We start from the raw sequence: 27,167 nt of genomic DNA, 5'->3' as shown, positions 1-27,167 counted from the left end.
AGAGAAGAAAATGTGTAGGGATTAATACAACGTGCTTCTTTCAGTTTCTGTCTACCAAATCCACTCACAAGGCACTGGTCAGCCCAAGGCTATAGAAGACACTTGCTGAAGGTACCACATAGTAGGACTGAACCCCGAATCATTTGATTGGGATGCAAGCTTCTTACCACGCAGCCATGCCTGCACCTGTCTAAATATAATTAGAATTTAGAATTTGGCACACACATACACAAGCACTCTCTACTCTTTTACTCGTTTCAGTCATTTGACTGTGACCATGCTGGAGCACCGCCTTTTAGTCGAGCAAATCGACCCCAGGACTTATTCTTTGTAAGCCTAGTACTTGTTCTATCGTTCTCTTTTGCCGAACCACTAAGTTACAGGGACGTAAACACACCAGCATTGGTTGTCAAGCAATGCTAGGGGGACAAACACAGACACAAACATACATACATACATACATATATATATATATATATATGTGTGTGTGTGTGTGTGTGTGTGTATATATATATGTGTGTGTGTGTGTGTATATATATATATGTGTGTGTGTGTGTGTGTATATATATATACACACATATACATATATACGACGGGCTTCTTTCAGTTTCTGTCTACCAAATCCACTCACAAGGCTTTGGTCGGCCCGAGGCTATAGTAGAAGACACTTGCCCAAGGTACCACGCAGTGGGACTGAACCCGGAACCATGCTGTTTATAAGAAAGCTACCTACCAACTCATATTCAGACATAATGTATTAAGGACTACATTATCTACATGTTATTTAACACTAGGTTAACATTTATCCAATCAACTTATAATCAAAGATGAATCCAGTCTTGACCATTCCCCTATTTTTGTGTATATAGGACCTCTAAAATCCAATACATCCTTCCTTTTATTTGTAAGACTGTGAGGTGTGATTTTTAGGGAGTTCAGCTGTTATTTCTAGCAAATATATTGACTACATAGAGGTTCCCTAATTGGCTATATGTCTCATTTGTGGGCTACTGTTTAGCCCCAAGTCAGCCCTGATGCAGCAGACCCATGATGAAAGACTTTCAAGGCATGACCATCTCATGTGTTTTTAATCAGGCATTGTGTAACTTGGAGTATATTTCTACAAGTGTACTCTTTACTCTCTCTCTCTCTTTTACTTGTTTCAGTCATTTGACTGCGGCCATGCTGGAGCACCGCCTTTAGTCGAGCAAATCGACCCCGGGACTTATTCTTTGTAAGCCCAGTACTTATTCTATCGGTCTCTTTTGCTGAACCGCTAAGTGACGGGGACGTAAACACACCAGCATCAGTTGTCAAGCAATGCTAGGGGGACAAACACAGGCACACAAATACACACACATACATATATATATATATATATATATATATATATATATATATATATATATATATATATATATATATACATATATACGACGGGCTTCTTTCAGTTTCCGTCTAGCAAATCCACTTACAAGGCATTGGTCGGCCCGGGGCTATAGCAGAAGACACTTGCCCAAGATGCCACGTCCCTTTCTATAATAGTTCCTTCTTGTTTATTTCCATCGTAAATATATAAATGCGATGGAGAGAATTGCTGTGATTATATTTAATTACTCCTCCCCATATTATGAATATTTTCTTGGTAAGTAACAAACTAATGACTTAATGACATATTTGTCGTTAACAACAGACATTAAGTTTAATGATGTTTACGAGCCGTTGCACAGAACAAATTAACACATGCACACAGCTAACATGCATACATATAGACATATAAATATATAGGTATGCTCTGTGTGTGTGTGTGTGTGCAGTGCATATCTGCTGTATGTATGCATATATGTATGTATTGAATGCTTGTTGTATAAATATATAGGTATACATTTATACAACAAGCATTCAATACATACATGCATGCATACATACAGCAGATATGCACTCACACACACACAGACACACACACACACAGCAGGTATATAAAATATACATTCATATAGCTGATATTGAATGCATACATACGCCACACATACAGTTCATACATGCAGTAGGTGTACAATATATGTGTGTATACATAGCATGCACATACATTATACATACAGCAAACATCCAGTGCATACATATATCAGGCATACAACATATGTACATACACACAGTAGGTGTACAACATACATATACATACCCAACATACAACACACTTACATATAACTGACACAGCACATACACACATACTTGAATACAGCAGCTGTACAAACATATACATACACACAGGCATGCATAGATGCATATAACATACATGTACTACACGTGCATACAACAGGTGTGCATAATAAACATACATACAAGACATATATATATATATATATATACATTCCTCTACACATCTGTATACACATTCCTTACTATAATATACATGTATGCATCACATTGTGCAATAAATGCAGTGTATGCATGTATGCACACAACCATCCAACACACACACACACACACACTCAATTCATACATGCATACATACACTGCACTCATGCACTGACACACGCATACACACCCACTCGAAATATACATGTGCATAATCACTCATACATGCATACATAGACACACATCACTCATACACACAAACACACACATAACATACACATCACTCATACATATGCGTGCATACACACACACACATACACACTTGTTACTCATACATATGCACAGACACACACAAAAAAACACATACACAAAGGCATACACGCATTAAGCAAAACATGCACATTCACAAAATCATACCCATTAAACACACCCACACACACACACACACACACACACACATGAATACAGTACACACACACACACACACATGAATACAGTGCACACACACACACACACATGAATACAGTACACACACACACACACATGAATACAGTACACACACACATGAATACAGTACACACACACACACACACATGAATACAGTACACACACACATGAATACAGTACACACACACACACACACATGAATACAGTACACACACACATGAATACAGTACACACACACACACACACATGAATACAGTACACACACACATGAATACAGTACACACACACACATGAATACAGTACACACACACACACATGAATACAGTACACACACACACATGAATACAGTACACACACACACATGAATACAGTACACACACACACACACACATGAATACAGTGCACACACACACACATGAATACAGTGCACACACACACACACATGAATACAGTACAACACACACACATGAATACAGTACACACACCACACACATGAATACAGTACACACACACACACACAATGAATACAGTACACACACACAACACATGAATACAGTGCACACAACACACACATGAATACAGTACACACACACACACATGAATACAGTACACACACACACACACATGAATACAGTACACACACACACACACACATGAATACAGTGCACACACACACACATGAATACAGTACACACACACACATGAATACAGTACATGCACACACACACACATGAATACAGTACACACACACACACACACATGAATACAGTACATGCACACACACACACAAAACCCATCTATCTCCAAGTGTGTGTGTGTGTGTGTGTGTTCTTTCTCCAATAAAACACATTAGATTTTTGTTAGAGTGGACAGCTTTCACATACAATTGTCTTCTTAAATTGGTAAATAGACAATTGGAATTTAGTTTTCAAGGAGTAAAAAAATGGTTTAGATCAGAATTTACATTAATTCAATGATATTTCTCTCTTCCTTCCTTTCTTTTTTATTTTTATTTTTTATTTCTTTTCATTTCTTTTTTTTCTTTTTATTTCTTCTTAATTTTTTTTTTTTTTTTTTTGCTTTTATATGCCTTTTTTTTTTAATGTTTTCTAACCATCAAATTCCTCACAGATTGCTCAAACTATTATATTGGAGCCAACTCCCCACCACCACGACCACCACCACCTAAAACTCTCCTCCACCACGACCACGACCACGACCACCACCACCACCACGACCACCTAAAACTCTTCTCCACCACGACCACCACCACCTAAAACTCTTCTCCACCACGACCACGACCACAACCACCACCACGACCACGACCACCACCACCTAAAACTCTTCTCCACCACGACCACCACCACCACCACCACCACCACCACCACCACGACCACCACCACCTAAAACTCTTCTCCACCACGACCACGACCACCACCACCACCACACGACCACCACCACCTAAAACTCTTCTCCACCACGACCACCACCACCACCACGACCACCACCACCTAAAACTCTCCTCCACCACGACCACGACCACCACCACCACCACCACCACGACCACCACCACCTAAAACTCTTCTCCACCACGACCACGACCACCACCACCACCACCACGACCACCACCACCTAAAACTCTTCTCCACCACGACCACGACCACCACCACCACCACCACCACCACCGACCACCACCACCACCTAAAACTCTCCTCCACCACGACCACGACCACCACCACCACCACCACCACCACCACCACCACCACCACCACCACCTAAAACTCTTCTCCACCACGACCACGACCACCACCACCACCACCACCACCACCTAAAACTCTCCTCCACCACGACCACGACCACCACCACGACCACCATCACCGTTGTCTTCCATTTTATTTTGATTTGCCGACAACTGTTGTATTACATAATTATTTTCATGTATTTCTGACCCAGATTCCTTGCTAAATTATCTTTTCCAGAATATATTCTTGCCATTGTTATTGTTGTTATCGTTGTTTGTTGTGTTTTGTTGTTGTTGCTGCTGCTGCTATTCTTCATTGTTTGGTGTCTGTCTTTTTTTTCTCTCATTTTTTTCTTCTTAATCTGAGGAACCGAAAAGTGATTTTTGAGTTTCTGTAACGTTTTTCTCATCTCCTTCTTCTTCTTCTTCTTCTTCTTGCAGTATCCCTCCACCTCCTCCTTCTCCTCCTCCTCGTAACTCCTTAGTTGTGGACGTTGTTATTACTTCTGCTGCCAGAATGCTTATTCTTCTCATCCTATTATGGCTAAACAGGAGAGATCACAAATGTTGGAAGAGTTTGTCCAAGAAACTGGCTTGGATCGAAGATTTGCTCAGAATGTCTTGCAAGGTAGATGTTTGGAAACACTTTCTACAATTCTTCTCTACGATTAATCTTTCCCATTAAATACTTTTATTTTTTTTTTTTTGCATTCTAGTAAATTTTTTTTGTTTCATTTTATTCTATTCTAAAATGGTGAGATTCTTGAAAATTCCTGATGTCTTACTTTAGCCATTTTCATACCAACCCGCTCGAGACCACCGCTAAGTTTTTTTATTCAAATTCTCTGTTTTATAGTGATCTAATTTAAAATCTTCCATCAAAAATTTCATGTTAATTAATATTTGAAAAACCAGATTATTAATGACTAGCTTCAAAGCTGAACTCCCTGCGGACTTCTAAGCTAACTCCTGTGGATGTCTAACTGGGCCTGTGACCCACCCAAAACTAAAGACAGCTAAGCAGCATGACTCTATGCCCTGGTGGTGTTTGACCAGAGGTCAAGGACGGATGAGAATTAATTCTGTAATGCAATCATTCTATTGTTCCAGTCCCAAGCTGAATTCCAACTGTTGGCCAGTTTGACCCAAAGTTCTTATCTCCACATAAAATTAACAAAGCCAATATCATTTATCTCCCCCTTGATTACTCATGCCATCTAACAAGCTTGCTAGAAATAGCAACCGAAATGCTTTTAAATCAAATCCCAATGCTGGATGCTCAAGAACCAAATGAAGGGCAGATTTTCGATCCTGGGATCATCCTGATTCCAAAAAGGTATAACATGTCTATGTAGAGCAAATGTAGAGTGGGATACAGGGGTCTCAGGTGGACAGATAGAATTTTGATTTTGTTATTATAGATCATCATCATCATCATCATCATCATCATCATCATTTAACGTCCGCTTTCCATGCCAGCATGGATTGGACGGTTCGACTGGGGTCTGGGAAGCCAGGAGGTTGCACCAGGCCCAGTCTGATCTTGCAGTGTTTCTACAGCTTGATGCCCTTCCTAACGCCAACCACTCCGTGAGTGTAGTGAGTGCTTTATACGTGCCGCTGGCACAGGGGCCAGGCGTGGCTGGCAACAGCCACAATCGGTTGGTGCTTTTTACGTGCCACCAGCATGGAGGCCAATCGGGGCGGCGCTGGCAATGGCCACGTTCGGGTGGTTCTTTTACGTGCCACTGGCAAAAGTTATTTAATAAATTCTTCATGTTTTTCAAAACGAATTGAAACAAGTGTGGTTTATTTCCACAGAAATATGGTAAGAAAAGGGTTAACATGATCCAAATTGAAACCTTCCATCAAAAGGTCATGGTAATTGATGTTCCAAGCAGATCAATAACAGTTATTGTACCAAATTCTTCGCTGTTTTCAAAATGAATTGAAACAAGTGCAGGGTATTTCTACAGAAGTATGGTAGCAAAAGGGTTAAAGGGATCCAAAACCTTCCATGAAAGCTCCATACTCTTTTTACTCTTTTACTTGTTTCAGTCATTTGACTGCAGCCATGCTGGAGCACCACCTTTAGTCGAGCAAATTGACCCCAGGACTTATTCTTTGTAAGCCTAGTACTTGTTCTATAGGATCTCTTTTACCAAACTGCTAAGTTACGGGGATGTAAACACACCAGCATTGGTTGAAGTGATGTTGGGGGGGGGGGGCAAACACACATACACATACATACATACATACATACATACATACATACATACGACGGGCTTCTTTCAGTTTCCGTCTACCGAATCCACTCACAAAGCTTTGGTTGGCCCAAGGCTATAGTAGAAGACACTTGCCCAAGGTGCCATGCAGTGGGAATGAACTGGGAACCATGTGGTTGGTAAGCAAGCTACTTACCACACAGCCACTCCTACGCCTGTTAATTTATGTTATTTTAGTCAGTTCTTCAATATACACAAAAAGTGTATATTTCAACAGAAAATATGGCATTGAACAGGTCAACCCCTTAAATACCATTCACCCAGCCCACTTGTCTCTCCACCCCTCATCACCCTTGTTCTGTCCAACCACCCCACTGTCAACCTTTGCCCTTCACTAACCATTACGTCCCAGGACATCCTTTCTTTGGAATTTTCTTCCTGCTCATCTCTTTCCTGCTAGTATTGACCAGCAGCTGTTTTACCCTTTAGTATTTAAACTGACCACATCTGACCAAAATGTTGTACCTGTTTTATTTTCAAACTAGCCAGATCCAGCCTCTTGCGCCTACCCTACAATGCCATACGAAAAATAAACAATCACATCGTCGAAATCTCGAAGCTAAGAGATAATGCAGGATTAATTCCAAACAATATGAATCAGTAATCATTTGACAGAATAATCCAAATGCTAAAGGGTTAAACTAGAAATGTCTAACCTTCATATTCTACCTGTTTTATGTTCACACCAGCCAGATCTGGCCTCTCGTACCTACCCTACAATGTTAATCTAATAATAAAACTATCGCATCGAAATCTCAAAGCTGTGAGATAATGAAGGATTTAATTCAAAACAATATGAATAAATAAGCATTACATCTGACAGAGTACCCTGAATACTAAATGGTTAAACCAGCCAGATCCGGCCCAAATATTCTGTTTCATGTTCAAACTGGCCAATCCAGCTTTTCACACCTACCTACCTACCCTACCTTGTCATTCTAAAAATAGACAATCACCTTATTGAAATCTCAAAGCTATGAGATTGATTAATTCAAAACAATTTGAATAAAGAAGGATTACATTTGACAGTAATCTGAATGCTAAATGGTTGATCCATCTCAAATGTATTATGTTCAAAACTGGCTAGATCTGGTTTCTCACACCTACCCTTTAATGTCATTGGAACATTTAACAGCATCAAGCTCACTGGTCTCAGAAGACCTGCAGGGGTCATGGTGCCTGCCTCTTCTTCCACATTCAGCAAGCAGAAAACAAAAAAAAAGTGTTTCTGGTCTCGTGACATTGATCACAACTTCAGTTAATTAAATTTAACGAGATTTGATTAAACAAACGAAATTTCAGGCACAGTCGTAGCTGTGTGGTAAGAAGTTTGCTTCCCAACCAGATGGTTTCGGGTTCAGTGCCACTGCATGGCATGTTGGGCAAGTATCTTCTGCTATAGCCTTGGGCTGACCAAAGCCTTGTGAGTGGATTTGGTTGATGGAAACTGAAAAGAAGTTCATTGTGTATATATATATATGATCGTTGCCAGAGCAGCTAACTGGTTTCTGTGCCAGTGGCATGTAAAAAGCATCTTTCGACCGTGATCGTTACCAGCGTTGCCTTAATGGCATGTGAAAAAACATTCGAGTGAGGTCATTGGCAGTGCCGCTGGGCTGGCTCCTGTACAGGTGGCACATAAAAAAAACACCATTTGAGCGTGGCCGTTGCCAGTACCACCTGACTGGCCCTCGTGCCGGTGGCACGTAAAAAGCACCCACTACACTTTTGGAGTGGTTGGCGTTAGGAAGGGCATCCAGTGGTAGAAACTCTGCCAGATCAAGATTGGAGCCTGGTGCAGCCATCTGGTTCGCCAGTCCTCAGTCAAATCGTCCAACCCATGCTAGCATGGAAAGCAGACGTTAAACGACGATGTTGATGATATATGCATGTATATATCTATGTGTGTGTGTCTTTGTGTCGGTGTTTGACCCCCATCACCACTTTGATCCCCATCATAACTGGTGCGGTGTGTTTACATTCTAGTAACGTAGTGGTGTGGTGACCGATAGAATAAGTACCAGGCTTTTAAAAAAATAAGTACAGGGGTTGATACATTCAACTAAAAAATTCTTCTAAGCAGTGCTCCAGCATGACCACAGTCAAATGACTGAAACAAGTAAAAGATACCAATGTGAATAGTCAAGTAGCTCCTCTACAGTAAGAACCTTTTTCGGCTCTGCTCCCTTTTCTCATACTTGGACCCCATGTTAAATGATGATGATCCCATTATACAGAACTGAGGTGAAGCAACAGTAAAAAATAATTATTACCAGTAAATTTAATAAGGGTTTGTTTAATAAGGGTCTCTTCAATCAAGGTAGACAAGAACCTGTTTAATATCAGGGTGGGTATGGGGCTACTCAATCAAGCGGGGTTATAGGGCCTCTCAGTTAGGATGGTCATGGATCTGTTCAGTTAGGGTTGTATATTTGGTACTCCATTGTGCAATGTATCTTTTCTTTATTGCAAACGGTCAGTGCATCTTTTGATGGTTGTTTGGTTGCTGTTTCTAGCATGTGAGTGTCCACATATAATGGCTTTCTCATTGGCTCATACATTAAACCTGTTGGCATACAAGGTGTTGTGTTTATCTGTTCTATTTTGTTTTTCATATGTATGAACGTGTGTGTATACACATGGGAAAAGCATATGCACATATATAGACGTACGTTCACAAACATATATGCACACACACACACATGTACATACACTTGTATCTTCTGACACAAGTGTATTCACACACACACACACATATTTATACACACACACACATATATATGTTTATACACACACGAACACACACACATATATGTTTATACACACACACATATATATGTTTATACACACACACACACATATATATGTTTATACATACACACACACAAAACACATATATATGTTTATACACACACACATATATATATGTTTATATACACACACACACACATATATATATGTTTATACACACACACTCACATACACACACACACATATATATATATGTTTATACACACACACACACACATATATATGTTTATACACTCACACACACACACACACATATATATATGTTTATACACACACAGACACATCACTATCTATTCTCTTAGACAGACATATCTGTACATAGACTTGCATCTGGTGCATATGTACATTCATATATATCTATAGACATGCATATGCATGGCACCATCTTTGCACATGTGTACACACACACACACACACACACACACACGTGTGTGTGCATGTGTGTGTGTGTGCACATCACCATCTATTTACACACACACACAAATGCACTTGCAAATAACCACACACACACACACATTCATACACTTATGTCCACTGACACATACACATTGATATTTATGTAGATGTGTGTGCATGTGTGTGTGTGTGTGTGCACATCACCATCTATTTACACACACAAATACACACACATACACACACACACACAAATGCACTCGCAAATAACCACACACACACACACACACTCACACAACATCAATTCCCTTGTGTTCCTCTCTATGCACTATATCAACATTATGAAGAGTTCATATAATTAAGATCATCAGTGTTTTTGGACTAATTAACATCATATTTAGAAATTAACCATTTTTTTTTTTTCTTCACACTACTTACAACCAGATTTAGATCCTCTGGGAAAATTACAAACGGGGAATAAAATAGATGACGACAGAGAAATGTAGCATTGATATTTTGTAAAGCAAATGTTTTTGTCTCTAAAGATGGCATTACTAGTCTGACGTATGGTGATGAACTTATTTAGAACAACTTATGACATTTAGTTGTGATATATCTCAGAAGATGTGACATATCTTCATGGCTATGTCATTGGAGAATATATGATATTTTGTTAGGTGTTTTTTTTTCTCTCTTCTGAAAAAAAAAAAACTGGAAAATTAGGTATCTGCTTTCAAAATATTTGTTTGCCCTTCTTCTTCATCATCATCATCATCATCATCATTGCTACCACCATTACCACTGCCATCATCAGCATCCGTTATTACCTCCTCTATCATTCTGAACAGCCTGATGCCTCTCTTCCTTCCCTCTTCTTTCCCCTCTCCCTGTGTTTCTCTTAGGGCCCATCCACTACCCACAAACAACATGCTTTTATATGTATGTATATATATATATATATATATATATATATATATATATATAGTTAGTGAATGGAAGAAATGGAGTTGAACGAAAATTGTACAGAATTCCTTTTATTACATTCTACACAATAAAAGGAATTCTGTACAATCTTCGTTCAACTCCATTTCTTCCATTCACTAATTATATTAAACTTCAATTATCCGCGCCAACGCACGGTTGCAACGCCATATGGTCATATCTCCAACCGTGTTTTTTCTGCTGTGATTTTTGCTACCCAGGTATCGGTTAAACTTTTGAGTAATCCGTAACAAGATAATTCATCTTTCCATTTCAACAAATATATATATATATATATAATTTACAAATAAGGGCAAAAGAAAAATACTAATGCCAAATATGCCAAAAAAAGACAAAACTTTTCAATAACCATTATAATTTATGCGTCTCGAAACAAACCGATAGAAATCTCTAAAAAATTTGTTATTACCGTATTGGTCCAATTTCGGGGTTAATTAATAAATTTTCCCCTCTTCAGCAGCAAATACGTGAGATATAAATGAAATACTTACTCATACCCATGGAAAAAGCAAGCACCAAGTCCAGAGCAGACCTAAGTACCCCAAATATATCCAAAATAGAAAAAATCTTCGGCACATCTCGAGACACGTGTGATTCGAACTAGAAATATATATATATATATATATATATATATATATATATATATCTTCTAAAATTCAGTATTTCCAGTCACCTGTCCTCCTTCAGAGTCCTGGAAAGGAGATACAAGACATTGCTGGCCAACCATATCTGGCAATTATGAGACAAAGAGATTCCATACTTATCGCATGGAAAACACTCAGTAACCCAGGCCCCTACATTGCCGAACGCACGAGGATCCTTAAAGACTGACTCATGCCAGGGGGGATCCTGAACCCCAGGACAACTTTTCAGACCATGCCTGCATTTTAAAAAATTCCTGCTGGCTTTTTGGAATTCGCATGGCAGCTCCACAGCCAGGAACCAATAGCCAAGGCCAAAGGGAGACAATCATTTACCTTCATGGTGCTTTGGTGACCACAAGATGGCAGTGCGACTGAAGATCGATGGATATTGGCAAAGGAAGATAATCACCATGAGTTTTATCCTTAAAAATGAGGCTTTTCCCCCCTCTATATTTTAAAGAGGTCTCAGGCCGGCAGTGTTTGGGGTCTGAAGATACACCATAAGGCTAAACCCCTTATGAACAAGAAACCCAGAATAACTCCATAAACCAGCCTACCCCACTATAATATTAACTGCTCTACATCTTGGCATGTGCTTCTCCTCTGGATTTATGTATTTCTACATACAATCCTGTGTATATATATTCACACACAGAAGCATACATGTACATATGCACTCACAGACACTCACACACGTGTATAAATGTATATCTTTCATTGTTCTATATCAACAAAAAAAAAAACAATCCTTTACAAAGTCTCTTGAGATAATTATTCTGCACTCAGTTATGCACACTCCCATATCACTCTTACTGCCAGCAATAGAATGACCCATTGATTGACCCATCAAAAATCTGTATTCAATGATGCCATTGTTCACTAGATGGCATCATTTACTGGTAAATTAAAAAACACGCAAAAAGGAAAAAAAGGAACTAAGTTGATGATGTGTCCACAAAATTTGAAGGCGGTGAGCTGGCAGAATCGTTAGCATGCCGGGTGAAATGCGTAGCCGTATTTCTTCTGCCGTTACGTTCTGAGTTCAAATTCCGCCGAGGTCGACTTTGCCTTTCATCCTTTCGGGGTCGATAAATTAAGTACCAGTTACGCACTGGCGTCGATGTAATCGACTTAATCCATTTGTCTGTCCTTGTTTGTCCCCTCTATGTTTAGCCCCCTTGTGAGTAGTAAAGAAACAGATGTGTCCACAAAATTACCAAACAGAATACTTCTTTAACCAGAGAGGTCTTAGAGAAGTCACTGAGAGGTAATCTATAGTGCCAGTGAACACTGGTTAATCCAGTTTAATCTTGTTCGATAGCCAGCTTAATCCCCCGACAACCTGGAAGGTTACTAGAGACTGACACAAGACTTCTTTTAATAACCGGTAAGACTTGTTTTAATAACAGCTAAGGGCCAACAAATGTCTCGTGATTGTGCACAGGAACATAGAAACATTTGAAGTGGAGAATGGGAATGCTAGAGGACCCCTTTGTATGTGATTCAACCCCTAATTTTTGTTAGAATGTCTGTCTTGTCTCATGTCACACTTAGATTTAAAAAAAAAAAATGATTTCCCCCCCTCCCCCACCACCAACGCTGACAAGATTTCGAGACATTGTGGAAACCCAAGAGAATATGATGGGGCAGCTGCTCACTGTCCCCAAAAAGGGAGTTCCATGAATACTTCCATTAAAGGAAGCAACACTGGACAAAGAGAATAGCTTCAGAAGGGGCCTACCTTGAAGGAAGATTAAATGCTGAATTGATATGGGTTGTAGTTTTCTTTTTAAAGCATCAGTTCTGATAGAGTTCTATATTTGAGTGATGAGGAATTATGTACATTATTTACTTTATTTACATTTGATGGATATTTGTCCTCATCTTGTTAGTTGTTAACACAACGTTTCAGCTGATATACCCTCCAGCCTTCATCAGGTGTCTTGGGGAAATTTCGAACCTGGGTTCTCATTCCTAAAGTATTTTTCAAGGTTGTGAACAGCCATGGCTTATTCTAAAAGAAGTCATACCCTACCAAACTGTTCCCAAGTCCCATCACTGGAGTGTATGCCCCACTTTGAGGAACTTTGGTCTTGGAAAAGTATATTGGGTGTCAAGAACCCTAAAGTTTGTTCAGTTTCCGGTTGACCCTGTATCCCTGGAAACGGGAATACTAAAACAATAATAATGATGGTGATGGTAATGTGTGTCTGTATAAATGTTATATATTTGAAGAATTTCAATCTACTGGGTCCCTGGATATATGTTTGCAGATCCTGTTGTTCATTGTTCCAAATTGATATGAAATAATGAATACAGTAACTGTTTAATTTTTGTTTCAGTTAATATCACAAGCTCCCCTCCTCAAATGCCTCTGCCCCTCTCATAATTCCTTGTCTTGTGAGTTACTTGGTTACCCTGCCTGTGCTGGTGCCATGTTAAAAGCATCCAGTCCACACTGTAACATGGTTGGCATTTGGAAGGGCATCCAGCTGTAAAAATCATGCCAAAACTAACCTCACCTGTGCTAGTGCCATGTAAAAAGCAGAATCCACTCTGCAGATTGGTTGGTGTTAGGAAGAGTACCCAGCCGTAAGATTCCTGCCAAAACCGACACAATAGCCTAGAGTAGTTTTTCTACCTGGCCGGCTCCTGTCAACCATTCTACTCATGTATGCATGGAAAATGGATGTTAGATGATGATGATGATATATGTATGTATGTATATACACCTATACACATATATACACACACACACATGTATATGTGTTGGAGGAGTGTGTATATATAAAGTGTATACATTGCGTATGTATTTGTTGATTATCAACTTTCACTTCATGATAAGTGAGTAATGATGATGCTGCTGCTGTTGTTGTTCTTACTAGTTGCAGTTACATAACCAACACACACACATATATATATATGTATGTATATATATTCCAACATCCTGTTGTTTAAACAACTACTGTAAATACACGTGTGTGTGTTTGTGTGTGTGTGTGTATATTCCAGATATGTATGCTTGTCAGATAAGTAATTTGATCTGAGATCCTGTTTTGAAACTAAGACCACTACAGCATGGAAAACTGATATTAGCCATTTGGAAAACACACAGAGACTGTTAGCATCGCTCAATCATTTATTTGGTGTCAATAAATGTTTTAAGTGAAGTTAACAGTTTTTTTTTGTGTTTTTCTGAATGGCTAATGTCGTCCTTCCATGCTATGTAAACTCTGTGCATATATTCTTCTCGGCAGTCTCTTGAGTCTAAGAAAGAAAGAAAGATGGTTCTGCAAATTTCTTGTTGAACAACCTGTGCAGATGGTTTGTTTCTCTCTCTCTATCCGCTCAGTCAAAGTTGACTCTCGGTCACTCGTTGGATCAGTGTCCTCCAGCCAGTTCTATCCTGGGTCGCTTCTTTCAGATTGGCTATGTCCATTCTGGTATCACTCCTGATGGTGTCAAGCCAGCGGGTTCTTGGTCGGCCTCTTCCTCTCTTGCCACTGACCATTCCGAGCATGATGTCCTTCTCCAGGGATTTTCTCTGCATAATATGACCGAAATATGCCAATCTATGCTTGGTGATCCTAGCTTCTAGCGACATTTTCGGCCTGATCTGCTTAAGAACTTCTCCATTGGTGAGCCTCGCTTATATATATATATATACACACACACACACACACACACACACACACACACACACACACACATCCCATCCCCATCTATCCGCTCAGTCGAAGTCGACTCTCGGTCACTCGTTGGATCAGTGTCCTCCAGTCAGTTCTTCCTGGGTCGCTTCTTTCAGATTGGCTATGTCCATTCTGGTATCACTCCTGATGGTGTCAACCAGCGGTTTCTTGGTCGGCCTCTTCCTCTCTTGCCACTGACCATTCCGAGCATGATGTCCTTCTCCAGGGATTTTCTCTGCATAATATGACCGAAATATGCCAATCTATGCTTGGTGATCCTTAGCTTCTAGCGACATTTTCGGCCTGATCTGCTTAAGAACTTCTCCATTGGTGAGCCTCGCTGTCCATGGAATCTGTAATAATCTTCTCCAACACCAAAGCTCGAATGCATTAATTCTCTTCTGGTCAGCTTTCTTTAGTGTCCAGATCTCACATCCATATGTTGCTATTGGGAAGACAATTGCATTCACCAATCTGCATTTGTTTATAGTGATCAAATGTTTGCACTGTGCATCAGCTTGCTCTCTCTCCATCATATCAACATGTCAGCATCATTGTCTGTATGGATGCACAATGTGCCACACTTTAGATAGTGAAGGCATTACAGAGCAACATGAAATGGAGTGTTATACTCAAGTGCACAACACGCTGCCTGGTTCAGGAATTGAAACCACGATCTTGTCGTCACGAGTGTAGCACTCTAACCATTGGTCATGTACCATCGTGCATGTGTCTGAGGTGCTGAAACGTTCCTGGCTTTGGGTACTTCTTTACTCCAGGACATATTCTTTGTAAGCCTAGTACTTATTCTATTGGTCTCTCTTGCTGAAGTGCTACATTACGTGGACGTAAACACACCAACATCAGTTGTCAAGCGATGGTGGTGGGGGGGACAAATACAGACACACAAATACATACATACATATGTTATACATACATACATATATTATAGGAGACCTATTGAGTCAAGTACATCAACATCAAAATAAAAATTCAAATGGAAATTGTAGTTAAGACACCTGTGCCGGTGACACGTAAAAAGCACCGTCCGAACGTGGCAGATGCCAGTGCTGCCTGACTGGCATCCGTGTCGGTGACACGTAAAAAACACCCACTACACTCACGGAGTGATTGGCGTTAGGAAGGGCATCCAGCTTAGAAACACTGTCAAATCAGACTAAAACCTGGTGCAGCCTCCATGGCTTACCAGACCCCGGTTGAACCGTCCAACTCATACCAGCATGGAAAACGGATGTTAAATGATGATGATATATATATATATATATATATTATTTTATTTATTAGGGAATAAAAATTCCGGCATCCCAGGGGTTCAAATTATTCTCAATGAGGAAATATATATGTTATTTAGAGATAGTAGTCCCCTTCGTCACTCTATTTAAAAGAATTTTAATTTAATACTTACTACTCATTTCTCAGCTACACGTGTTTCTTGAGGTTCTTTTACGGTTCCTTAACCATGCCGTGTTTTACAGGAACCTTTCTTAAAATGTAACCCCAATCATCAGGCCTTTAGACAACTTCATCATAGTATTGATACCCAATACTATATTTTAATTTTAACAGATAAGTATGTGTATGTGTAAATAGATTCGCCGGACCTTACTGTGCAAGCCATAATTTAATTCAAATAAAATTAATAATAATAGGTGAATACAAGTAGGAATTAAACATGTTGAATATCTCATAAAGAAAAAGTGACATCTATATATATATATATATATATATATATATGTCACTTTTTACTTTATGAGATATTCAAAATGTTTAATTCTTACTTGTATTCACCTGATGAAAACTTTTTTTTTTTTGCATGATGTAACATTTCTATTCATTAATAAAAAACACATATGAATCAGCTGTAGTGAACCACAAATATCCGTTGTTATTTGTTTGTTTTATATATATATATATGCACAGGTGTAGGTGTGTGGTAAGAATTTTGCTTCCCATCCACATGGTCAGCACCTTGGGCAAGTGTCTTCTGCTATTACCTCAGACCAACTGAAGCATTGTGAGTAGATTTGGAAGATGGAAACTGAAAAAAGCCTGTTGTGTTATATATATATGTGTGTGTGTGTGTTTTCTTTGTGTGTCCTCCATCACTGCTTAACAACTGATGCTGGTGTGTTTACATCCTTGTAACTTAACGGTTCAGCCAGAGAGAATGATAAAATGAATATCGTGCTTAATTCATTTGAGTAAAATTATTCCAGGCAAGCTCTAGCATGGCTGCAGTCTAATGACTGTAAAAAGTAAAAGATACACAGGAGTGGCTGTGTGGTAAGTAGCCTGTCTATCAACCACATGGTTCCGGGTTCAGTCCCACTGCGTGGCACCTTGGGCAAGTGTCTTCTACTATAGCCTCGGGCCGACCAAAGCCTTGTGAGTGGATTTGGTAGACGGAAACTGAAAGAAGCCCGTCGTATATATGTATGTATTATATATATATATATATATATATATATATATATATAATATATATATATATATGCGTGTGTGTGTTTGTGTGTCTGGGTTTGTCCCCCTAGCATTGGTTGACAACACGATGCTGGTGTGTTTATGTCCCGTTACTTAGCGGTTCGGCAAAAAGAGACCGATAGAATAAGTACTGGGCTTACAAAAGAATAAGTTCTGGTGTCGAGTTGCTCAATTAAAGGCGGTGCTCCAGCATGACCGCAGTCATATGACTGAAACGAGTAAAAGAGTAAAAAAGAGAGTAAAAGAGATTAGCTATTAGTAACAAAAGCAGTCTTTGTAATGAATATCAATTTGGATGTGTTGTTTTCAACATCGTAAGCTGCAGTATTTTTTGTCCTGAGAAAATGTCTTCTGTAGACATTAAGTGCTAAACAACACAGACTATATTGGCTGAGAAAAATTTCATCGACATTAGCAGACGAGGCTTGTATCATGGTTTTGATGCAATTTTTGTGTCTGGCATTCACTGATTGTGTGTCTGTTGCTAACGAGGCAACAATTATGCTGAAATTGCATGAGGAAACTGTCCCATCTGCTGGAGCTGATGAAATTTTGTCAGCTGATATAATCTGTACTATTTAGCATTTTACTCTTTTACTCTTTTACTTGTTTCAGTCATTTGACTGCGGCCATGCCAGAGCACCGCGTTTAGTCGAGCAAATCGACCCCGGGACTTATTCTTTGTAAGCCCAGTACTTATTCTATCGGTCTCTTTTGCCGAACCGCTAAGTGACGGGGACATAAACACAGACACACAATCACACACACACACACACACACATATATATATATATATCATCATCATTTAGCGTCCGTTCTCCATGCTAGCATGGGTTGGACAGTTCAACTGGGGTCTGTGAAGCTGGAAGGCTTCATCAGGCCCAGTCAGATCTGGCAGTGTTTCTACGGCTGCATGCCCTTCCTAACGCCAACCACTCCGTGAGTGTAGTGGGTGCTTTTTACGTACCACCGGCACAGGTGCCAGACAGAGCTGGCAAACGGCCACAAACGGCCACAAACGGATGGTGTTTTACGTGTCACCGGCACGGGGCCAGGCGAGGCTGGCAACGGACACAAACGGATGGTGCTTTTACGTGCCACCAACACACATATATATGTATACATATATACGACAGGCTTCTTTCAGTTTCCGTCTACCAAATCCACTCACAAAGCATTGGTCGGCCCGGGGCTATAGCAGAAGACACTTGCCCAAGATGCCACGCATTTTACGTTTATACAAGATAGCTTAAAGCAACTCATCTAAGTAAAGTTGGGTGTACAGATTAACAGTTATAATATATAATAACTGTGGTGATAAATCAATCAATCATGAGTATAAATATGAATATCTCATGAATCGAATTGGCTTGAGATTTATTATATAACATTACATAACTCTTGTATGCAATATAAAATAAATGTTTGTTCATTGAAATGTATGTAGCATTAATGTTGCTTCTCTATTCCTTAATTAAAATAATTGTTTTATATATAGGCGCAGGAGTGGCTGTGTGGTAAGTAGCTTGTCTACCAACCACATGGTTCCGGGTTCAGTCCAACTGCGTGGCACCTTGGGCAAGTGTCTTCTACTAAAGCCCCAGGCCGACCAAAGCCTTGTGAGTGGATTTGGTAGACGGAAACTGAAAGAAGCCCGTCGTATATATATATATATATATAATATATATATGTATGTGTGTGTATATGTTTGTGTGTCTGTGTTTGTCCCCTAGCATTGCTTGACAACCGATGCTGGTGTGTGTATGTCCCCGTTACTTAGCGGTTCAGCAAAAGAGACCGATAGAATAAGTACTGGGCTTACAAAAGAATAAGTCCCGGGGTCGATTTGTTTGATTAAAGGCGGTGCTCCAGCATGGCCACAGTCAAAATGGCTGAAACAAGTAAAAGAGTAAAAGAATAATATATATATATGTGTGTGTGTGTGTGTGTGTGTACATATGTGTTAATAGCAACCAATGAGAATGAGTGCTCAACACAGCATTGGTGGAGAAAAATTCCTGATTTATGGGTTAAAGCTACCATTGGTCCCGTGGAGTGTAACACTGATGTTCCATGTGATAAGATTGATAATTGTTGAGGGACTCCCCTTCGCTTGAAACCAATGGTAGCCTTAATCCATATATATCTAAATCTAGTCAAATCAAATAAACTAACAACAAGATTAACAATAACAAACAACAAGAGGACATGCACAAGGTATATATATAGTATATATATGTAGATATACATATATATATATATATGTATATATACATATATATATGTATATGTAATATGTATATATATATATATGTATATATGTATATATATATATTATATATATATGTATATGTATATATATATATCTAAAATAGACTCCGCCGGTTACGACGACGAGGGTCCCAGCTGATACGATAAAGGAACAGCTTGCTCGTGAAATTAATGCGCAAATGGCTGAGCATTCCACAGCACGTGTACCCTTAACGTAGTTCTCGGGGATAATCAGCGTGACACGAGAGTGACAAGGCTGACCCTTTGAAATACAAGTACAACTCATTTTTGCCAGCTGAGTGACTGGAGCAACGTGAATAAAGTGTCTTGCTCAAGGACACAACGCGTCGCCGGGAACGAACTCACAACCTTACGATCATGAGCCGAATGCCCTAACCAGTAAGCCACGCGCCCTCACACCACACACACACACACATATATATATATATATATATATATATAATATATATATATATATATACACAAAATAAGAAAATGGAGAAATACATCGAAATCAAATATCAATACCAGATAATACTCAATCACATACTTTATTAAACCACCACATAAGAAACTATAAGGTTAAACATAATAATGTAGGGTAAAATAGTGTACATGAAGGAGTGTACATAAAATAGTAATGTTATACAATAAGTAGAATACGTATATATATATATATATAAATTGTTATCGCCATATTAATATGGCGATAACAATTAATTTCCAGTAAACCCTGCCATAATCTCTTTTATAGAGACTTAGTAATTTTAATATTTCTATATATATATAGTTCAACCTCCACAAGTGAATGTGTGAATAACAAAATAGGAATTTTGAAAGAAGTATCTATAAAACTAGTTTTTAAACCTCAAATGGCTATAAGGGGGTCCACTGGAATAAAATAGTAATCAAAGGGGCCCATAGGTAAAAAAATCATTGAGAACCCCTGATGTAAGGTTTCCAAAACATCCTCCACTATTCCTTCTATCTAAAGTGGAGAGCTTGCAACAGAATTGTAAGCCTCTGATCTACATGATGTCCTGAACCATCTAGGACAACTTAGCGTCCATTTTTCTCTCCCATGCAGCAGGTCAGATTTAGTAGTTGAGATGAAGAGGTCATGCTCATCTTTTTACCGCACTCATTCCTTCATGTTTTATCCCCTGCCATGCAACATCTTCTAGAAGTGATTGCAAGCAAAAAGCATGGGTGGGAAAGACATTTTTATTGCTCAATGTTACGTCTCTTCTATCATCAACGCCTTATACACAAATCCTCCATGAGCTGTAACTCTTGACGTCCCCCTCTCAATCATCGATAGACCCGCAATTCCCTTCCATCATCATTACCTCCAAAATACCCCTCCTTCAGTAGTAATCCCAGATGTTCCCATCAAAATATCTGTTGCAGTAGTTACGACCCCTCCCCCCACCATAAATAGGCCCTCCATCCTCAGGGCTACTAAACACCCCTTCTATCACCAACCAGTACCAGAAGAACCTCCTTCATCCTTTATATTTACCAAACTTCCACTCCTTTGCCAATATCCTCCCTCCCCCCCAGACCCACTCTTTATGACCAACACCAAAAATCCTTCCCCTCAGTACTCCTAGAAATAATCCTTCCCTCCCTCATCAATATCTCTAAATATCCTCTTCCCACCCGCTCACCTTAGTTGTATATTGATTCGATCACAAGGACTTAGATAAGAGATCAATAACCTCATTGTATTCTCATCTCTATCGACAGGGATTCATTCATTATAGGCAAGAGTAACAGCAACAACAGCAACACCAACACCAACTAAAATGTTCCAGTTTTGCCTCCTTTCCCGTTTATTTCAGTCTAAATTCCCTAAAGTAAACACAACAATTGTCTGTTCCTCCGCCAGCAGTGCAGCAAAATTGATCCAAACATCATCTGACCGCTCTGCTCTTCTTCGCTTGAATCTTTCATGGCCTTGAGTGCCACCCTTCTCCCAACCCACCCCACCACCACCACCACCACACGCACACATGCATTCTCTTCCTGCTCCTCCCACGCCGCCCTCCTTATCCCTCTCTCGTTCTGCCCCTTCCTCTCCCGTTCTGCCCCTTCCTCTCCCGACAATAACAAAGCAGTGAATATATATATATGTAAGAGAGATCAATGCCGTAACAACTGTATTACAAATAGGATAGTGTGGTGTTAACGTTGCTGTCGTTGGCGGCGACACATTCTGGGCTGTTGGCGATGGTGGTCGGCGGCCGTTTCTTTCCTGTTGATAAATCAATGTTGCTAATGTACCGGTCAACTTTTTCGTTTCTGCTGCTGCTGCTGCTGTGTGTGTGTGTGTGTGTGTGTGTGTGTCACAGTGTTGGCTTGGGTGACAGGTTTTTTTTTTTTTTTTAAAAGTCCTAGAATCTTGGCAGTTTACCCAACTTAGAAAGATATTGTAAACATTGTGAGGAAAGTTTGTCATATTTGAAATTGGGGCAGTGACTTTTATTTGAGGGAATGTGTGTGTGTTTGTGTGTGTGTGTGTGTGTGAGAGAGAGAGAGAGAGAGAGAGAGACGGAGTGTGAGTGCGTGTGTGTGTGTGAAAGAGGGAGAGAGAGGCAAAGTGGAGAGAGAGTGTGTGAATGTGTGTATGTGTGTGTGTGTGAGGGAGAGAGAGAGAGAGAGAGGCAAAAGTGGAGAGAGTATGTGTGAATGTGTGTGTGTGTGAAGGGGAGAGAGAGAGGCAAAAGTGGAGAATGTGTGCATGTATGTATGAAAGTGTGTTGGAAAGAGAGAAAGAGTGTACGCGTGAGAGATTGGGAGTGAGAAGGGTGCAAAGTGCATGTCTAAACTGAGTGTGTGAAAGAGAAAGAGAGAGAGTGTGTGTGTGTGTGTGTGTGTCCTCAATTTGGTGCAGTAGGATCTGTCTGTCTAGAATGTTACTGCCCTTGGCTCTGACTGCACCTGTTGAAGTGCAATGAGTTGGGGTTGGGCTGCCTCTGTCAGTGGTGTGTGTGGCTTCCCTCATGTCGGTGTGAGTGAGAGACATCCCTTGTGTAGGTTGAGTGTAACTTGCCTTGTGGAGGTGAAATGTGTGACTTTGCTCATGTGGGTGGAGTGTGTGACTTTGCTCATATGGGTGGAGTGTGTGGCTTTGCTCATATGGGTGGAGTGTGTGACTTTCCTCATATGGGTGGAGTGTGTGACTTTCCTCATATGGGTGGAGTGTGTGGCTTTGCTCATATGGGTGGAGTGTGTGGCTTTGCTCATATGAGTGGTGTGTGTGGCTTTGCTCATATGAGTGGAGTGTGTGGCTTTGCTCATATGGGTGGAGTGTGTGACTTTGCTCATATGGGTGGAGTGTGTGGTTTTGCTCATATGGGTGGAGTGTTTGACTTTGCTCTCATGGGTGGAGTGTTTGATTTCCCCCCCTCATGTCAGTGGAGTGTGTGACTCCCTTCTCTTGTCAAAGGAGTGTTTGACTCTCCTAATCTCGGTGAGATGCATGACAACCCTTAGTGGAATAGATGTATGCGGGTTCAAGTGAGACCTAGCCCCGCTGGAACTACCACAATATTCTCAACAATAAACTCCGGCACCAAAAACTACTTGGTCTCTCGTTTATTTTCCCCTTTCAGCTGATTATTTCTCTATTCTAATTGACTCCCCCCCTGTCTTGTATGTTTGTGTGATTTTTGATTTGTTTGTCTTTTTTTTTTAATTAACTTACTGCATTCTCCTTACTTTTATCATAATTCTTGGACACTTTCCAGAAGCTTCTCTCCATTTTGACGCTATCAACGTTACATTTATTTAGCCTTCTCCTTGCTTCATTTTATTCTTATTTTAGTATCTTTTTTTGTTGTTGTTATTATTGTTGTAAACATCTTAACAATTAACTTTCAGTCAATATTCTTGGTGTTGTTTGTTTGTTTTTCTTGATATTTATCTTATTTATTTACCAGAACCAGTTAAAGGTTGTTCTGTGGAGCTTAAGTCTTTGAAACTGAACGCTTTCAGCATTGAAGACATTTTGAGACATTTCTTCCATTCTTGTTTCACAGCAGAACCAAACCACTCTTATCTTCTTATACAAAGAACGGTTTATTGAAGTGTATATGTCAACAACTGTAGTATTTTAAGAATAATGTTATAATATTGTTACTTGATTGTGACAATGAAGCGACGTGATGTTGTTATGTCATACTCACATACCTCGTCTTCCTCCCCACATCCTACCACTGCATAACCCACACTCCTACCAAACATGTTGCGTACCACTTTCGTCTCTTGCCTAAGAATACAACACACAAAGTATTAAGACTCCCTTCAGTCATGAGGGGCCATGGGATTGCACTTAGAAAGTTACCCTCCAAGACACAAGTCTGGGTAAAGTTGTTTATGGAAGACCAACAGTCGCCAATGCATACCAGCCTCCTCTCTCCACTCCACCGATGTTTCCCAAGGGAAAGGCTAAGGGGCCGATACGGCTTGGTGCCAGTGACATCACAACTCATTTCTACAGCTGAGTGAACTGGAGCAATGTGAAATAAAGTTTCTTGCTCAAGAACATACACACAAACATACACACATACACGAGGGGCTTCTTTCAGTTTCCATCTACCAAATCCACTCACAAGGCTTTGGTCAGCCCAAGGCTGTAGTGGAAGACACTTGCCCAAGGTGCCATGCAGTGGGACTGAACCCGGAACCATGTGGCTGGTTAGCAAGCTACTTACCACACAGCCATTCCTGCATCTATATATATATATTTTTTTTTATTCTTTTAAAAAAAAGTACTCCATATGAGCAAAGTCACACACTCCACCCATATGAGCAAAGTCACACACTCCACCCATATGAGCAAAACCACACACTCCACCCATATGAGCAAAACCACACACTCCACCCATATGAGCAAAACCACACACTCCACCCATATGATAAATATCAATTTAAATACACAATCAAAAGTACTACTAATAGTTTCATACTTATGGTATATGCCATGTATCTCCAAGCAGTCTTCTAGGCTCGGTGTATCTAATGCATAAACAGCCTGAAAGATTGCTTAGAGATACATGATGCATTTTATAAATCCACCCATTTGAAGTATCATGAAAGCATGAAACTATTAGTTCCTCTTTTGCGATTTGAATTAAATCAATATATATATATATATACATATATAATATATATATATATATATATATATATATATATATATAATATATATATACATGTTTGTATGGTATTACATGTTTGTATGTATATACATGTTTGTATGTATATACATGTTTGTATGTATATACATGTAGTATGTAGTATACATGTATTTATGTATATACATGTATGTATGTATAACATTATGTATGTATATACATGTATCTATGTATATACATGTATGTATGTATATACATGTATGTATGTATATACATGTATGTATGTATATACATGTATGTATGTATATACATGTATGTATGTATCTACATGTATGTATGTATCTACATGTATGTATGTATATACATGTATATGTATGTATATATGTATATATATGTATGTATGTATGTATGTATATATATATATATGTAGTATGTCGTATATATATATATATATGTATGTATGTTATATATATATATATATATATGTATGTATGTATATATATATATATATGTATGTATGTTTCGTTTTCCGTTTTCTTGTTTTTTTGTTTTTTGGCTTTTTCCGTTTCTACGTCTTATGTGATGATGTCCTGTACTCCCGTATATTATTGATATATGCATGTATATATACATGTAGATGTAGGTACGTACATATATGTTTGTATGTATGCATATATTTTTATTTATCTCCTTATTGTCTGACAGCGCCCCGCATCAGGTTCGTTCCGATTCGTCGTTTCGATCCACTTCTTGGTCCCCTTTTTTTATATTTATATTATTATATTGAAGATGCGGTACTCTCCCTTTGCTTTAACCTCTTCAATCTTTCTCCCTCCCCCTATCCTCTCCTCCTTCGCCGCGTGTCCCCCTCCTCCTTCCCTCTTCCTTGCCTATAAAACAAAATTCCTTTACACGTGGTTCCCACTATTGAAAAGACTGCCTCCACGCGCTGCTACTACACTTTCGTCCTTGCCAGCAAAAGGCTTCTTCGTTCGTCCCCTTGTGTGGTTGATTTCCTGTATAGTATTCTTGTTATTTTCTCGTTTTGAACTAATTGTACTTTTTGTACATGTATTTTTATTTTTGCAGTTTTATGTTTGTCTATGCCAGAAAAAAGCTTTTCGTTCGTCCTCTTGTGTTTGTTTTTGTACATGTATTTTAATTTTTGCAGTCTTATTGTTACGTCTTGTCTGTGTTCGTACTCATTGTGCCCCGCTGCTTGAAATTTTATTTTAATTCTCTCGCAGGAAGGCCTATTGGATTAGTGTTCTGTTATGCCTTCGAAACATGCCTGACTCCTTTAGCGACAGCTGATGACGGGGGTTTTGTCCTTGGGTAGCTCGTCCTGTATTTTTTTTTCGTTTTCCGTTTTCTTCTTGTTTTTTGTTTTTTGGCTTTTTTCCGTTTCTACGTCTTATTGTGATGTCCTGTACTCCCGTATAATTATTGATATATGCATGTATATATACATGTAGATGTAGGTACGTACATATATGTTTGTATGTATGCATATATTTTTATTTATCTCCTTATTGTCTGACAGCGCCCCGCATCATTTCGTCCGATTCGTCGTTTCGATCCACTTCTTGGTCCCCTTTTTTTATATTTATATTATTATATTGAAGATGCAGTACTCTCTCCCTTTGCTTTAACCTCTTCCAATCTTTCTCCCCTTCTCCCTCCCCTCCCCCTCCTCTCTCTCTTCGCCGCGTGTCCCCCTCCTCCTTCCCTCTCTCTTCCTTGCCTATAAAACAAAATTCCTTTACACGTGGTTCCCACTATTGAAAAGACTGCCTCCACGCGCTGCTACTTACTACACTTCGTCCTTGCCAGCAAAAGGCTTCTTCGTTCGTCCCCTTGTGTGGTTGATTCCTGTATAGTAT

General features: G+C 39.5%; 1 protein-coding gene across 5 annotated transcripts in view; it reads left to right on the top strand.

Moving 5' to 3' along the window:
• LOC115223321 (OTU domain-containing protein 7B) overlaps nucleotides 1–27,167 on the top strand; it is a 209,008-nt gene that overhangs the window by 110,791 nt on the left and 71,050 nt on the right. For 3 of the 5 annotated variants that reach the window (XM_029793837.2, XM_029793833.2, XM_029793834.2), the window contains exon 3: nucleotides 4,988–5,174. The exons of the other annotated variants lie outside the window; for them this stretch is intronic. In XM_029793837.2, the coding sequence (XP_029649697.1) occupies nucleotides 5,087–5,174 (88 nt within the window). In that variant the 5' untranslated portion in view covers nucleotides 4,988–5,086. The remainder of the gene's footprint in view (nucleotides 1–4,987; nucleotides 5,175–27,167) is intronic. 5 annotated transcript variants of the gene reach the window in all.

This window comes from Octopus sinensis, linkage group LG22, assembly GCF_006345805.1.
Source record: "Octopus sinensis linkage group LG22, ASM634580v1, whole genome shotgun sequence".
Lineage (NCBI taxonomy): Eukaryota > Metazoa > Mollusca > Cephalopoda > Octopoda > Octopodidae > Octopus > Octopus sinensis.
Note: the sequence above shows the minus strand (reverse complement) of the source record. Positions and strands in the feature narration are given on the sequence as shown.